At 35.4% G+C, this 13771-nt stretch overlaps 1 protein-coding gene across 4 annotated transcripts in view; it reads left to right on the top strand.

The window, feature by feature from the left end:
• The window catches only part of GPR155 (G protein-coupled receptor 155), a 30115-nt gene that overhangs the window by 7671 nt on the left and 8673 nt on the right, over positions 1-13771 (top strand). For all 4 annotated transcript variants that reach the window (XM_054070260.1, XM_054070262.1, XM_054070261.1 and 1 more), the window contains 9 exons: positions 3513-3912; positions 5242-5407; positions 6723-6878; positions 7765-7848; positions 9134-9254; positions 10585-10669; positions 10751-10841; positions 11930-12179; positions 12816-12917. In XM_054070260.1, the coding sequence (XP_053926235.1) occupies positions 3513-3912; positions 5242-5407; positions 6723-6878; positions 7765-7848; positions 9134-9254; positions 10585-10669; positions 10751-10841; positions 11930-12179; positions 12816-12917 (1455 nt within the window). The remainder of the gene's footprint in view (positions 1-3512; positions 3913-5241; positions 5408-6722; positions 6879-7764; positions 7849-9133; positions 9255-10584; positions 10670-10750; positions 10842-11929; positions 12180-12815; positions 12918-13771) is intronic.

The following is a 13771-nucleotide window of genomic DNA, read 5'->3' as shown; positions in this document are numbered from 1 at the left end:
TTTTTTTTTAATGGTATGTTAATATGCTGTTAGCCCTACATACTGTGATACTTAAGAAGTGTTCTGCAGTTGTAGCAGGCTTCTGCCACCTACTGCTCTCTGAATTGCAGGACTTTTTACCTGCCTTTGGGGAGGCTCTTTTGTACCAATGTAGCTTTCACTGCTGCGTCTCCCCAGGCTGGTGTGGGAATGCATGCTGCAGGTATCAGGATCTTCAAGAAACAGCTTGAGTGGCATGCATTTGGAGAGGATGCCCAGGCTATGTTTTATTTGTTTGCTGCTCCTTGAGGAGAAAGTACTCTGTGCCTCTCAAATTCTCTTGAGATCACCCTTACCATCCAGACGAGGTTAAGAACAAAAAAATGAAAGGAAGTTTGTTTTAGGAAGGCAGAAAGCAAAATATTTGATTATCAAACTGGAAATGCAGTTACAAAAGAGAATCTTAAATATGCAGTTCCAGATTATACATAACAACAAGTAGCTCTGTATTTTAGATTACTTGAGAAGCTGGCAGTTTTATCCTCCCTGTTCCAGGGCAGGATGCTCAGAGGAATCTGGACTCTTTCTTACTCTCTTCAAATGTGCTGGATATCTATAAAAACATAGGCAAAGGCACTTGTATACTTCTTTTTTCCTGGATGAAAATACCTTGTTTCCCTCAGCTGCGTCTCCTGAAATTTGTTCCTCTTGGGAGAAATCAGAAGTGCATCACAAATAAGCTTGGGAGGATTATGTTTTTGTTTCTTAGTACTGGATTAAATCATAGAATCATAGAATCACTAGGTTGGAAGGGACCCACTGGGTCATCGAGTCCATCCATTCCTAACACTCCCTAAACAATGCCCCTCAGCACCTCAAAATGCCAATTGTGGTTTCTGTTTTCTTATATTTTGAGGTTGTCTGAACGTATTTCCATTGTATCCTGCTAGTTAAAACATTCTTTCTACTTTGAACGACTTACTTGTCAGACTGCATTTTTCTTTAAGTATTTAATGATTTATAAAATATGATTCATATTTCTTCTATGAACATTTAATTCATTAAGAGCATTACTGGAATACTTAACACAACAGTAATGCTGTAGGCACTTAAAGATTGTTAATTTCTCAGAGCTGTTTATTTCCTTTCCTGTGCTTTGGCTTCTTCCATCCTCAGATTTTCAGCAGTGTTTGGTCCATGCTGTAAGGTGTGCTAACTTTTTAATAGTAGTGGCTTCTCTGAAGTGTTTGCAGGACTAGGCAACAAAGAATGCCTTGCCTATTTCTTTTTGTGTATGATTATAGGTAGTTTGAGCAAAACCTGATCTTTCAGTGGAAATATATTTTTACAGGCAGCTTTGGTTGAAATTTGTAAAGAAAAAAAATTTAGTATCGACAAACCTGTGTATTATAATGACACTATTTAAAAAGGTAGTTTGAATGCTTAAATAGATAAATAACAACCTGTGTTTTTATCCTATTTCTTTTTTTCTTTAATAACCACTACGATATTTTTTGCTGTTGGAAAGATTTGCACATAGGAAAATTAAAATACGGATTAAATTTTTAAATGCCGTCACTCTAATCACTGTTATGACATTTCTACACTACAAACTGTTGTTGCTTGGGAGTGAAAAACAGTTGTTACAGAGATTTTCTAGCAGACTTCCCAATACAGATAGAATTACTATGATAGAAAGCTTTGTCTGTTTGGGTTTTATTACTAAGTGAGATGATGCCACTGACAAAACTGCTTTGTCTTCTCTCTGGTGCTGTATTGTTGAAACATAAGAGTAGCAGAAGTGTGTGCATGATGGCTCAGTTATCGTGACTTTAATGGTGCTAATTGTATTAAGCATGAACAACTGGTGTGTAATTTATATGGAAGTTTGATCAGCTGGGATGTGGAAAATTGAGATAGCTTTAATATCAAGGGATTTTGTTATGATCAACAGGCAGGCACATTGATTTAAATATAAAGACAAATTTTCATCGTAGATAAAAGTTGTGGATTATTTTCATTGTTTTCATGATTCTTTAGGAGTGATTTCTTATTTTTTTCCCACTGACTTAGCAATCTACATTGGTTCCACTTTCTGTGAACCAGGAAAATGCATTGACTTCAAATGTCGATTATATTACGTATGGACCTTAGACTATTGCATTAAATATACAGATTCATTTTGCCAAAAAATAATGGTTTATTACATTTTTTACTCAGACATCAGTTTGGGGTTTTAGAAAATTTTGACTTACATAAAAAGCATGCAGCATATTTAAAGTAGTTTTATTTATCAGAATATATTTAGTGTTTAAAACTGACTAGTTAAATGCAGTTATTACCCACAATCTGTAGTTCTGTTCAGCAGTTTATTCAGGATTTTAGGACAGGTAGCTCTTGTATAATGTACTTCAGTCATGGCTTGTAAGAGGAAAAGCACCCTTAGTGCTTTATCTTGCATATTGGAAATCAACCGTTTGCAAATGTTAGTTTGTTTAATCTAAAATGAAGGCTGTTTATAGTAGATGCTGATTTAGCACTTAGTAGATGCTGTCATTCCAGGTGGAAATCTTTGGGATTTTGAAAAACATGGTCATGAGGCAATTTTTTTTTCAGAAAAAGAGCCGATTTAGTATACAGGGAAATGGAAATACCTGCAACAGCTGGCTGCTTAGTCGCCTTAAACATTTTTTAGTACTTTAAGAGAGCTACGTTATCTCATAGAAATGTCTAGTAGGTGTATTTATGCAATAGCATTTCCTTTTTTTCCTCATATATATTCTTTGTAGTACAAATAGAATGGTATCTGCATATTAAGATATGGGGAAGAATGTGTTTCTCTCCAACCTGGGTAGGAAAAACTAAAATGGAAAGCGTCACTTTGTATTTCTGCAAATTATTAGAAATAGTCACATTTACCTTTTACCTGCCTTATAATGTTATCCTTCCAAAGAAGTTTGGAAAATTAACGTTGCATTCTTACACAGATAAACTCTTTATTGTTGACCAGATAAACAGCAATTTTGATAATTTAATCCACCACTTAATACATACATGGGAAATACAAAAGTATAGACCTGATTTATCCTTTGAAAACTGGTTAGAGACGTGAGACTCCCCTAAGATGAGAAGCACCTTGTGTCCTGCAAAGGTGCATATGATTCTCCACAATGCTCGTATTTCTGGGAAGGACAAGCAATTCAGAAAAAACACATGTTTTTTTTCAGCATTTGGGATGACTTAAAGGGTGTATGAGATTGTTATATTTTGTTTGGGTTTTTCTTTCCTGTAAGTGTTGAATATTCATAGAATCATTAAATAGTGTTGGGTGGTTAATCTTTGATCTTTAATTTTCGGTGACTGTGCCCTAATGGTAATTACTACATCATCTTGCATCGATTGTAAATGCAGTTATCTCTGAAGGATAATGAAACAATTTGTCTCTAGTTTTTGGGTAACAAAACTTAATTTTAATTTGAATGTATTTTTGTACTGAAATATTTCATTCATCACTTTCTGTTTCCTTCCTCTAGTTGAAGCTTTATATCAAACCACTTACCCAGAGTATCTCCAGTACATTTACCTAGTGGCTCCGATATCTCTTATGATGCTAAACCCTCTTGGATTTATCTTCTGTGAAATCCAGAAGTGGAGGGATAATCGCAGCGTGTCACACAGCAAAATCAAAGTAGTAGGCCTAGCACTCCTTCGAGTTTTGCAGAACCCAATTGTATTCATGGTCTTCATAGGAATTGCCTCTAACTTTATTCTTGGCCAGAAAATTCCAGAATACCTTGAAAGCTTCCTTGATGGACTGGGCAGTTCATTTTCTGGCTCTGCACTTTTTTACCTTGGACTAACTATGGTGGGACAAACAAAAAAACTGACAAAGTCTATGTTTGTTACACTGATCCTACTCATCACAGCTAAACTGTAAGTTCAATTTATGTGCTTTTATAGTTTTGTTCTCTAGATGTTTTAAACTCCGAATATGCTGGTCAAATGGCTTTTCTCTCAAAATAATAATACTGATAGTATGATTCACTTCCAGTATTTTGGTTGAGTGCTTCCCAAATTCAGATAGTATGCAATTTTTAACTTGTGTGCAAAATGTCTTTTTCAAACCTGTTGTCAGGTTGTTTCTCTCTGCAGAGAAAAAAATTCAGGGATGCTTTGTGGACAGCCCACAGGCCATCTGTCATGAACTGGGTATTTGTGGAATTACTTAAATTATAACTTACTAGTTAAATAGTTGGACAAGAGTGACTTTAAGTATTATTTGGTTAGTATTTATATTTTCTGTGGATTACACAATGCATCTCTAAATCAGTTGGCTTTCCTTGCTTTGGCTGTAAAACTTTTGAACTGTTATATTGGAAAAGCTTAAAAATGTTTGCTTTACACTCTTAAACTGGATAAATAAGCATGAATAAGTCATAATTTATATTTAGAACTTATGCCATCATTATCCTCCCTTGAATATATCTCAGTTATTGGTGAACTAAATTTGCTACGGAGCTACAATGGTTTAGTGGTTAAATTTATACAGTAAAACTTGAAGGTGCATTTGAATATCAGTGCAAGTAACTAGCAAACTTGAAGACCTAGTTGTAAACCAGCTCAATGACAAATTTTGAAAGAGCATGAGAAAAAATGGTTTTTAATGTTACCACTTTGCTCTACTCATGTGTTGATGCAGTTAACCTGTGTAAGGCTTACGTAGTGAGTGCTGTGAGATCTCTAATATTGCTAAAGGAAAACAGAATAACATTGAGACGGGATTTTTTTTTTTTTTTTGTGGTCGAAACTTGCAGAGTGGGATACTTAAGCTAGAGCCCTTGTTATGTTTCGGACAGTTTGCTGAAAGATGGTCTAAGTTCCAAAGCTGCTGACCATTTTGACTTTAACATTTGAAAAATGAGGGGGAGAGGGTTATAGTCTCCCTTCTGCATCTATGGTTTATACAAAGAACGTGTCTGCACAATCAGACAGTGTGTTTATATCCCAGAGTTTGTTGTCATTTTAACCATTTTTTTTAATGTATTCTTTGTTTTTAACTTGTGATGCAAACTTCTGAAGCAGCTGATAAATATCATGGTAACAATAAAGGTAATCATTCAAAGTGTTGTTACTATTTTGCTTTTCATAAATAGTATTTGGGCAAGTCTTAAATTTCCTTTTGATTCATTTTCTGAATAAAGAAGAGTCTATTACTATAGCTTAGGTAATATTTTATAATTACTTTTTCTCCTCTCTTTTCAGACTTTTAATGCCATTTCTCTGTAGAGAAATGGTGGAACTCTTGGACAAGAGTGACAGCGCAATCAACCACACCAGTTTATCAAACTATGCATTTCTTTATGGAGTTTTTCCAGCAGCACCTGGTGTCGCAATATTTGCAAGTCAATTTAATATGGAAGTAGGAATTGTATGTAGTTAGCTTCTCCCAAACATGTACTAACTTTGAGCTTAACTGTTGATGAAATAAATAAATAAGTGAACTTGATGAATTTTCTTTTCTGTGGTATAAACTCCTTAGATTTACTCATACTCCCTAGATCTCAAATATAAATAATATTTCAGTTTCTTAAATAAGCAATGAACTCTTTTCTGTTATCTCAAGTGTCTTGATTATACATGTTCATAAATAAGAGTTTGAACTTATTTGTGACTCTAGCAGGAAGAATGAGGATAACTTTATATGTAATGAACTTTTATCTTTGTTGTAGGTTTGTTGTTTTTCTGGTTTTGGTTTCTTTGTTTGGGTTTGTAGTGTTTCATTGTTTTTTCCCAAAGACCTTATCTTTGAGCTGCTTTTTTTTGTAGGAAGAAATAGAAGTTGCTACTGACTTCAGTAAGAAAAGTGTTAGCTTAATGCTGAAGACTTACAGAAGAACTTAAGCTTTATCTGATTCTGTTGTGTTGCCCTTCGGTTAAATCTTGTCACAGAAATATATTTTACTTTTTCTGTAGGAGAGGGTATCAATTATCTTTTCAGCTTAAAATATAAATTTTATAATGGTTCCATTTCTTCCATTTGAAGTTACATTAAAACCTTCGTGTTGACTTCCATTCTTTTTAATGTTATCTAGTTTTGGTTTGTTTAGTTGGGTTTTTTTCAAATAAAAAATGAAGACACTAAAAGCAGACCTTACAAGGTAGAATTTTATGCCAAACAAGCTCAGGAAATATCTGTAAAAAACAAATCTGTAGTACGAGTAACAATACACACTTCAATCGCTTTGTCATCCTGCTTTCTAGAATTTGCAGTGAGAAGCCAAAATAGAAATCACTTAAATGTAAATATAGATGGCTTCTTCTCATGAATTGGTGCATATTAGTATGTGCATAACTACATGTTTTCTTATTTATGATGTGGATCTTTGCATCCAAATGTAAATTATCGCATTGTAATTTCACCCCTAGACCACAGAGTCATTGGTATATTTGACACCCAGGAAAAAGCTCTGAAAGAAATTGCAGTATGGAACTCTCTATCCCTCCTATTTCAGAAGCTCATAGTAATTTTCAGTGTAACAAAATGTATAAAATGTATACTTTCTGGCTGAAATTCCAAATAATTTTTATAGAAACAACTCAGAGATTTGTTAAATTCAAAGGTTAAAATGTATGTTTAATTCAAAGGTATAGTTTTGCAGTAGTTGTATTCCTAAAGCAGGTTATTTACTATAGCTTGAGATCTGATTAACTGTGGTTTTGTTTCTGTTTGACTCTTTTTGCAGATTACCTCAGGCATGGTGATAAGCACTTTTGTGTCTGCACCTATTATGTATGTTTCCGCATGGCTGTTGACAATTCCATCTATGGACCCCAACCCATTGGCATCTGCACTCCAAAATGTTAGCTTTGATATAAGTATTGTCAGCCTCATTTCTCTGGTAGGTGTTGATGAAGCAAAACACAAAAGCGTGCGGTCATATCAGGGTAGCGTTCGTACTTAAACGGCAAATCAAGTCATGATAAGATAATTAGCATTTCCTCATTGTATCCTGTTGTAGAAGGATGAGTTAAAAATCTTGATTTAGCAGTGGGTGCGCTGAAAAGCTGCACTGCAAAAATGATGGGTAAGTGAAGTAGAGCTTAAGAGTTTGTTGGTTTTGTTGAGTTGGGTTTGGTTTTGGTGGGTTTTTTTGGTTTTGGTGGGTTTTTTTTTAAAACAGAGTGTGGGGAAGTAATAGTACTGGCGAATAATTGCATCAAGCTGTGTGAGGTGCTTGGATATCATGGTAAGGGAGGCTTTGTACAAACTTAAACTCCAATAACATCAGTGAATATTTATTTAATGAAATATTAATGAAAATGTTTGACTTGGAAGTTTTAATTTAGTTTTATCAAATTCATTTCCTTGAAATTCTAGGTGCAGAGTTCTTAAGAAGTAGGTCGATAATCCAGAAGTCCCGTGTTTGTGTTTTGACTGTATAGGCACTACAGATAATGTGTTTGTTTTGTTCGCTTTTTTAAAAAATATTAAAATATCCATGTTCGAGGGAGTTAAAATTTTCTTAAGCTGTGGTCTTGCTGAAGTCCTTTTGCCTTGAAACTGTGCCTCAAGGGAAGCCACAAACAAACACTGCCTGTTGCTGTCATAGATCAGTTTGAGGAGATTCAGGAGGGGAGTTTTAGATTGACCACAACTCTGTGGTCAAGTTATTTATGTCCTGAGGAACAACCAGGCTTCTGTGTACTAGAGGCAAGCTCTTGGAGCTTCCTGGAAATATTTCACCATCATCATTTTAAAATTCATTTTTTTCTTGTACGTTACAGATCTGGTCTCTTAGTGTTGTTCTTCTGAGTAAGAAATACAAACAATTTCCTCATATGATTACAACAAATCTACTTGTTGCTCAGGTCAGTAGTGAGAAGAATGCTGTTGTGTGAGTTGTGGGTTTTTCAATCTTACTTTTAACATTTTTATAAGTTTGGTTTCTGCAGTGATATCTTTGTAACTGTCTGTGGAGGGCAGGGGAATCTAATATGTGACTTGCCTAAACAATTTCTGTGCCTTAAAATACATCCTTGAAGAAAATAGTAGTTGATACTGGTAGTATGATTTTCAAACAGGACTGTAAGCAATCAGAACAGAGGGTGGCTTCTGAAATATATTTTTAGCATTTTAAGTTACTACCTAATACAGTTGAGCACACTTTTGTATCAATTTATGATGAGCAGTTCCAGAATCAGCAGCAGCGTGTGTTTGACTCTGTGGTGACCTGGCTCAAGGAGCTAAGTAGAAAACTAGTCCCCATATTGGTCTGGCTCTCTGAAGTGGATCACTGAGGGATCAGACAGGTGCCAGTGCTGATGCAAGGAAGAGGTGTGGGAATGCATGGCTGGTGGCTAGGGAAGGGCAAAGCCAAATAGCTCTGGATTAATTTTAATTGTTATTTAAACTGAGAGAAAACTATAAAGTACGTGTTCCTTCTTCCCTTGGAGTCAACTGCATGACTGCTGTTTAAATTTGGTGAGAGGAGTCTGTGCTTATAACACGTCTGTTCAGTAGTGCTTTTTGAAGTGTTCTGCAGCTTAAAGAAAAAATGTAGTAAGCTCTCTGAAGTCTGATCACTTGGAAAAAAGTAATGTATAAGAGCTGCAGGTGCTTCTTGTCTGTAACAGAGAAGTTAGCTTTTGTCTTAAAAAAAGTCTTAAGTACTGCATTACTGTTTCAGCCTATCTTTTCAGATTCCTTCAGTACTAAAACTGTCATATATGCAGTATCACTGGGTGAAAAATTGTATAGTTCTTGGCTGAATAAACATCTGTTGACCTCAGCTTCACGTACAAGTAATTTCAGATAAATGGTTTATACTTAACAAAAGCTTTACATTTTACTTATTATAAGATATATAAAGATTGTATATTTTTTCTGATTTGCCTTGCTCCCAATTTTTCTGAGCTATACAATTGCTGTAAAAAAACCTTCCTCGTGAAAACAGGGTACCATGGTCAGTGACATAACGGAGTTCACTGCTGCCCTGTTTTACTCCTGTGAGAATTATCCAATTCACAAAATCACATTCTAGTGAATCTGGACATGGAGTTTCAAAGCTTGTTGTAGCTATATTACACTGTGTGGAGTTTTTCTTGTCATCCTGTTTTCCCAGCTTAAATGATGGCATCTTGCCTTTCTTTCCAGTTTATTGCTTGCATTGGAATGGTGGTGTGGAACTTCATTGTTAAAGAGAAGGATATCACCATGCAGATCCTGGTATTTATATTCCTCTACAGCTCACTTTATAGCACCTACCTGTGGACAGGTATGATTTTTCTAGGCAGAACTTAGATACCATAATTAAAGATCAATGTACTGAAATAATTTTATTACATCCTTTAGAGTAATTGTTCCTTTCACTCATATGTAATTCTACAAATATGCATACTTGTGCTGAGCTGCAACGAGCTGCAGCACTAGCAACACCGGGCTCAGTGTCAGGCACTGGTTCTGCTATTGGAAGCTTATACCTAGGTAGGTCTTGTTTGTCTTTGCTAGATACAGCAGCCTTGCTAGCTTGTTACGGGAGACAAGAACCTGCTGTCAACACAGAAGCAATTACAAGTAGAAACGATGTGGTGGGCTGCCTTTCAGCTAGTCAAAATCTTGCTGATGATTTTTAATTAATGCAGAGTTTAAGAGACTAAGAGTTTAATTATTCTGTATTCAGTAGACTGGAAAACTTTGTGTCTCAAAAAAGAGTAGGAAATACCCTAGTAGCTGTAACATTTCTTTCCCCTGGCAATTGTAATTTCTAAAAACTGTGTGTTCTGCCAGCCTAGATGATTAATGAAGAGATTACTTGAAGTAGGCAGAATTGAAAGGTGCATCGAGAAGCTTGCAGAACCTTACATGTATGATTAACAAAGAGACTTTGAGTATTCAGAAGACTTTTTATGCCATTCTTGAGTTCTGAAGTCTAAGGGTTTAATTCCTGTGGTGGTTTTGTGGAGTAAATTGTATTACCTGAAACAGGTAACTCATGATTATCTGAAACAGGTAACTCATGATTACCTAGGTACTAGCTTTGCTTCAGTGTGGGGAATGTTCCTGAGCTGCTAAGTTGTGAATAGAACAGACAGTTCCAGAAGATAATTCCACACATATTTAGACCTGTAAAAATGTAGAACTTTTTTGGTCAAATTTATCATTGACTTTATAAAGGACTGGTCAGGTTTTAAAGAAATGTTATAACAGATTACGACCTTATTTGTTGGTTACTTAAGATTCTCAGTCTAGAACAACTGCTATTGATACCTCAAGAAATTAGTTATTTGTGTATTAAATGTTGTGTGTTAAATGTTCTTATGAGACCTTTTATATGCTTGTGAACCTTTCTACGCATTTAGAAGTGAATGTTTAATGTAAAATGTCCTGGAATTTCTTCAATGCTTCATTATTAATATGATTTTTTTTTAAGATAATAGGTGTTTCTCTTTTACTTTCTCAGAACACAACTAGAAAAACAATTCTGGGCTATTTGAAGGTCTGAGAAGAGTATCTTTGTTACTGAGCAAGTTACATCATAGAGTTTCTAGACTGTATTTATCAGTTCTCTTTATTTAATACTAAACAAGGCATTGTGTTTTTTCTAGGTTTTTTGTCTTTCTCTTTATTTCTGTTGAGGAAACGAGAAACAGTTAAGATTCCTATTGGATTTATTATCATAGCTGGATGGGGGTAAGTTAATTAAAATCTTTCTCTGTAGAAATAGTGGGAACAAGCTAGATATGTTACTTTGTTTGTGTTCTACTCTTTCAGAATCCCAACGCTTCTGGTAGGAATCTTACTAATTGTTGGTGAACGTAATGGCATTATTATTGACTCTGCCTTTTTCTATGGAAAATATCAGGTATGAACATGTTCTGCCCTCTTCGCTTCGGAATTCTGCTGTGTCAAATATATTATTGAGAAATTACGTTCTCTGTTTGCTTCTTATGTAAGTAGCTTTCAGTTAAAATACAAGCTATCATAATAATAGTATCATTGTAAAATGCTTATAGATAGATTAAAAAATGTTTTTTGGTAATGCACCATTAGGAAAACTTGTCTGAACAAGAACCTTCAAGGTTAGGTAGCTATGACTAAAAAAAGAGGGAGTCGGCTTTCTAAAGAAAAAGCTCAGGAGTGGTAATGAATTGCAGAGCCCTTTTCCTGTGACTAATTTGTAATCTTACTTGATAATTATCTAAAATTATTACCATCAAATAGCTAATTAATGGGTTTTGGTCTGTAATAGATAGGATCTTCATTACATATGTAGCAGTAACTGCTTGAGCTATGGGAAGCGTCTCCGCACGATCACAGACTAAAAAGTCCACGAGCCTTAATGTCAGTTTTTACCAATGAATTGTTCTTCTTATCAGAGGATGTAAGGTGTACTAGCCTAGATATTTGTTGTGTTTTCCCTCTGTCTTTATTTTGGGTAGAGAGCCTGTGAGTCTCTCAGGGTTATTCATGTGGCACTTTCACAAGTACTAGAATAGCCTCATGCTGGACTGTAGGTATCAGTAACAGATGATTAGAAGAACAGGTTGATTAATGGGATGCTGTCCATTGGAGAAAACATGGAAATCAAAGCTGTGCCAGAGAGTGACTAGAACACATTCCTCTTTGGAGTTAATAGGTATCTAAAGAGAACTTAAACTGGAGCAGTAATGATCCTGAGGGGGATGATGATGGTGATGATTAGGGGGTGTTTCTGGATTGCATGGGAAATGGAGTACCCGTGTAAAAAAGAGCTAAGTTACTCAGGCAAGGGAAATTAGTTGGATGTATGGGTTGCTCTTTAAATGCCACAAGGTGCAAGAGCAGTAAATACAGAAAATTCTCTCTTAATTAGATACATTTGTTAGTATATTTAGAGAAGTGCAGAAGTTAGAAAGACAGGTATTTTCCTTTATTTTGTATTTAAGTGTATCTTCTTTGCTTTCTTAACAGATCATTACCACAGCAGTGATCCTGTTCATCAGTATATTGATGTCGGGTATCTCACTTACGTGCATGAACAGGAATAGGCAAGAGTCAAGGTATGAGGTATTAAACCCATATTCACCACGAAACCAAGTGGAGGTGGTTGAAGGGGAAGGGAATGAGGGGAATCGAGTTTCAGCCTCTGCGCCTCAGCCTTTTTCAGAACCTTCTGCAGAGCCTTCTCAGAGATCTGTTGCACAGCCATCAGCTGAAAGAGGTAGGGAAAGTAGATTTCTAAAAGAATAAATAGCTCAGAATACAGTAAAATAATGTTTCAAGTTTAATTCTGTCCTAGGAAGGATAGTTGTTTACTCCTACCACTCTTATACTAGAACAGAAAAAAATCTAGGTATAACTGCCCCAGTATTTAGGTTTCTAAGGAAAGTTTGATGTCTATCACTAGAAGGGTTTGGGATGTGGACAGGAAAAAAAAAAGCATATCTGTGGTTTTTATGTAAGTAGTGGTATCTTGATAAGGATGTGATAAATGCAGTCCACTAGGCATCTTAGATTGTTTACCCACTAAAGCATGTCTCTGCGAATAAATTATAAGCTTACAGCATTGCTACTCAATGGTTTTATGTAGCCTTTTTGATCACTTCCTGTATGTTTTCCCTCTAGCTAAAAGTACTTGTGTTGCTTCCATGGCAATAGTGCTACATTAAATATTTTTATATATTAGTAGCATAATCCATTTGCCCTTTCAGCAGATTGGAAAAATTAAGTCTGCTTTCTCCTTTTGGGTTATTTTTGGGCATAATAGTTAAAGCTGTGTAAAGTATACTTTGTACTTGGAAAATAAATGATGATAGTGAAGAAAGCTAACTATCCTGTTACTGTATACACTTAATAGGTTGCTGTTCTTGTCAAGAAACAAATGGTGAATTATCCTGTGCTAGAGAGAGCAAAGCAGTGTCAAAGACTGCTGAAAGCAAGGTTCCTCCAATTGAGACAGGTAAAGCAGTAACGTGTCCTTGTTTTAATACTACAAACTCTTCCACAACGTTTATTTGTGTTGTTCTTACAAATAAACTGTTTTGGCTTTTCTTCTTTCAATCCTGCCTGCATAACCTATATTTCATATTATATTCAAGTATTAGGCAATATATTAGATGTTTGTTCTCTTCTGCCTGATAGTTACTAATAATCTTTCAGAGCTCAAGATTAATAGTTGTTTTAGGTTAGTTTTTTACCACTAAGCTACTTTAACACTTCCTTCTGAGCATTTAGACTTTACCTCTCCATCATTGCGTTGTTTGGACACTGGGAATTCGAATGCAAAACCCTACTTTGTCGCAAGTTTTCCACTTAAACACACTTTTTTTACATTTTCATATTCAAATCTCATGTCTTCTAAAAAGGCCTTTGAAGCCTTTGTAATTATGTACCGGATTTGAATACGAAACTTTGGATCTAGAGGAGCAAGCACTTACTACAGATTAGATCAAATGTCCATGCTGCTGTATTATCTGTGATGGAGAAAATTGACTGAGATGGCCTTAGGGGCCACTAAAATAAAAAAAATAGATCAATGTTACTGTTCAGCACCTGACAGAAAAGTGCATGCTCGGTCCATTCTCATCATATGTTGCTTTCAATAATCAAAGCTGGCTGCAGTGCAACCTTTTTCATATTTTCTTTTGCATCCTTAACAAGGAAGTTTATATTCTTAGGCTTTGTTTGGGTGCCGCGTAACTTTCTACAAATCTAAATATTTCACACTGCAAGACAGTCAGTTATGTCTCATTTTATAAAAGGCTAGATTTCCATCTATTGCCAACTATTTTATCTATAAAGGAATGCAGGCAA

Source organism: Cuculus canorus, chromosome 6 (genome assembly GCF_017976375.1).
Source record: "Cuculus canorus isolate bCucCan1 chromosome 6, bCucCan1.pri, whole genome shotgun sequence".
NCBI lineage: Eukaryota > Metazoa > Chordata > Aves > Cuculiformes > Cuculidae > Cuculus > Cuculus canorus.
The sequence above is the reverse complement of the archived record's forward strand: the minus strand, read 5'-3'. Positions and strand labels throughout refer to the sequence as shown.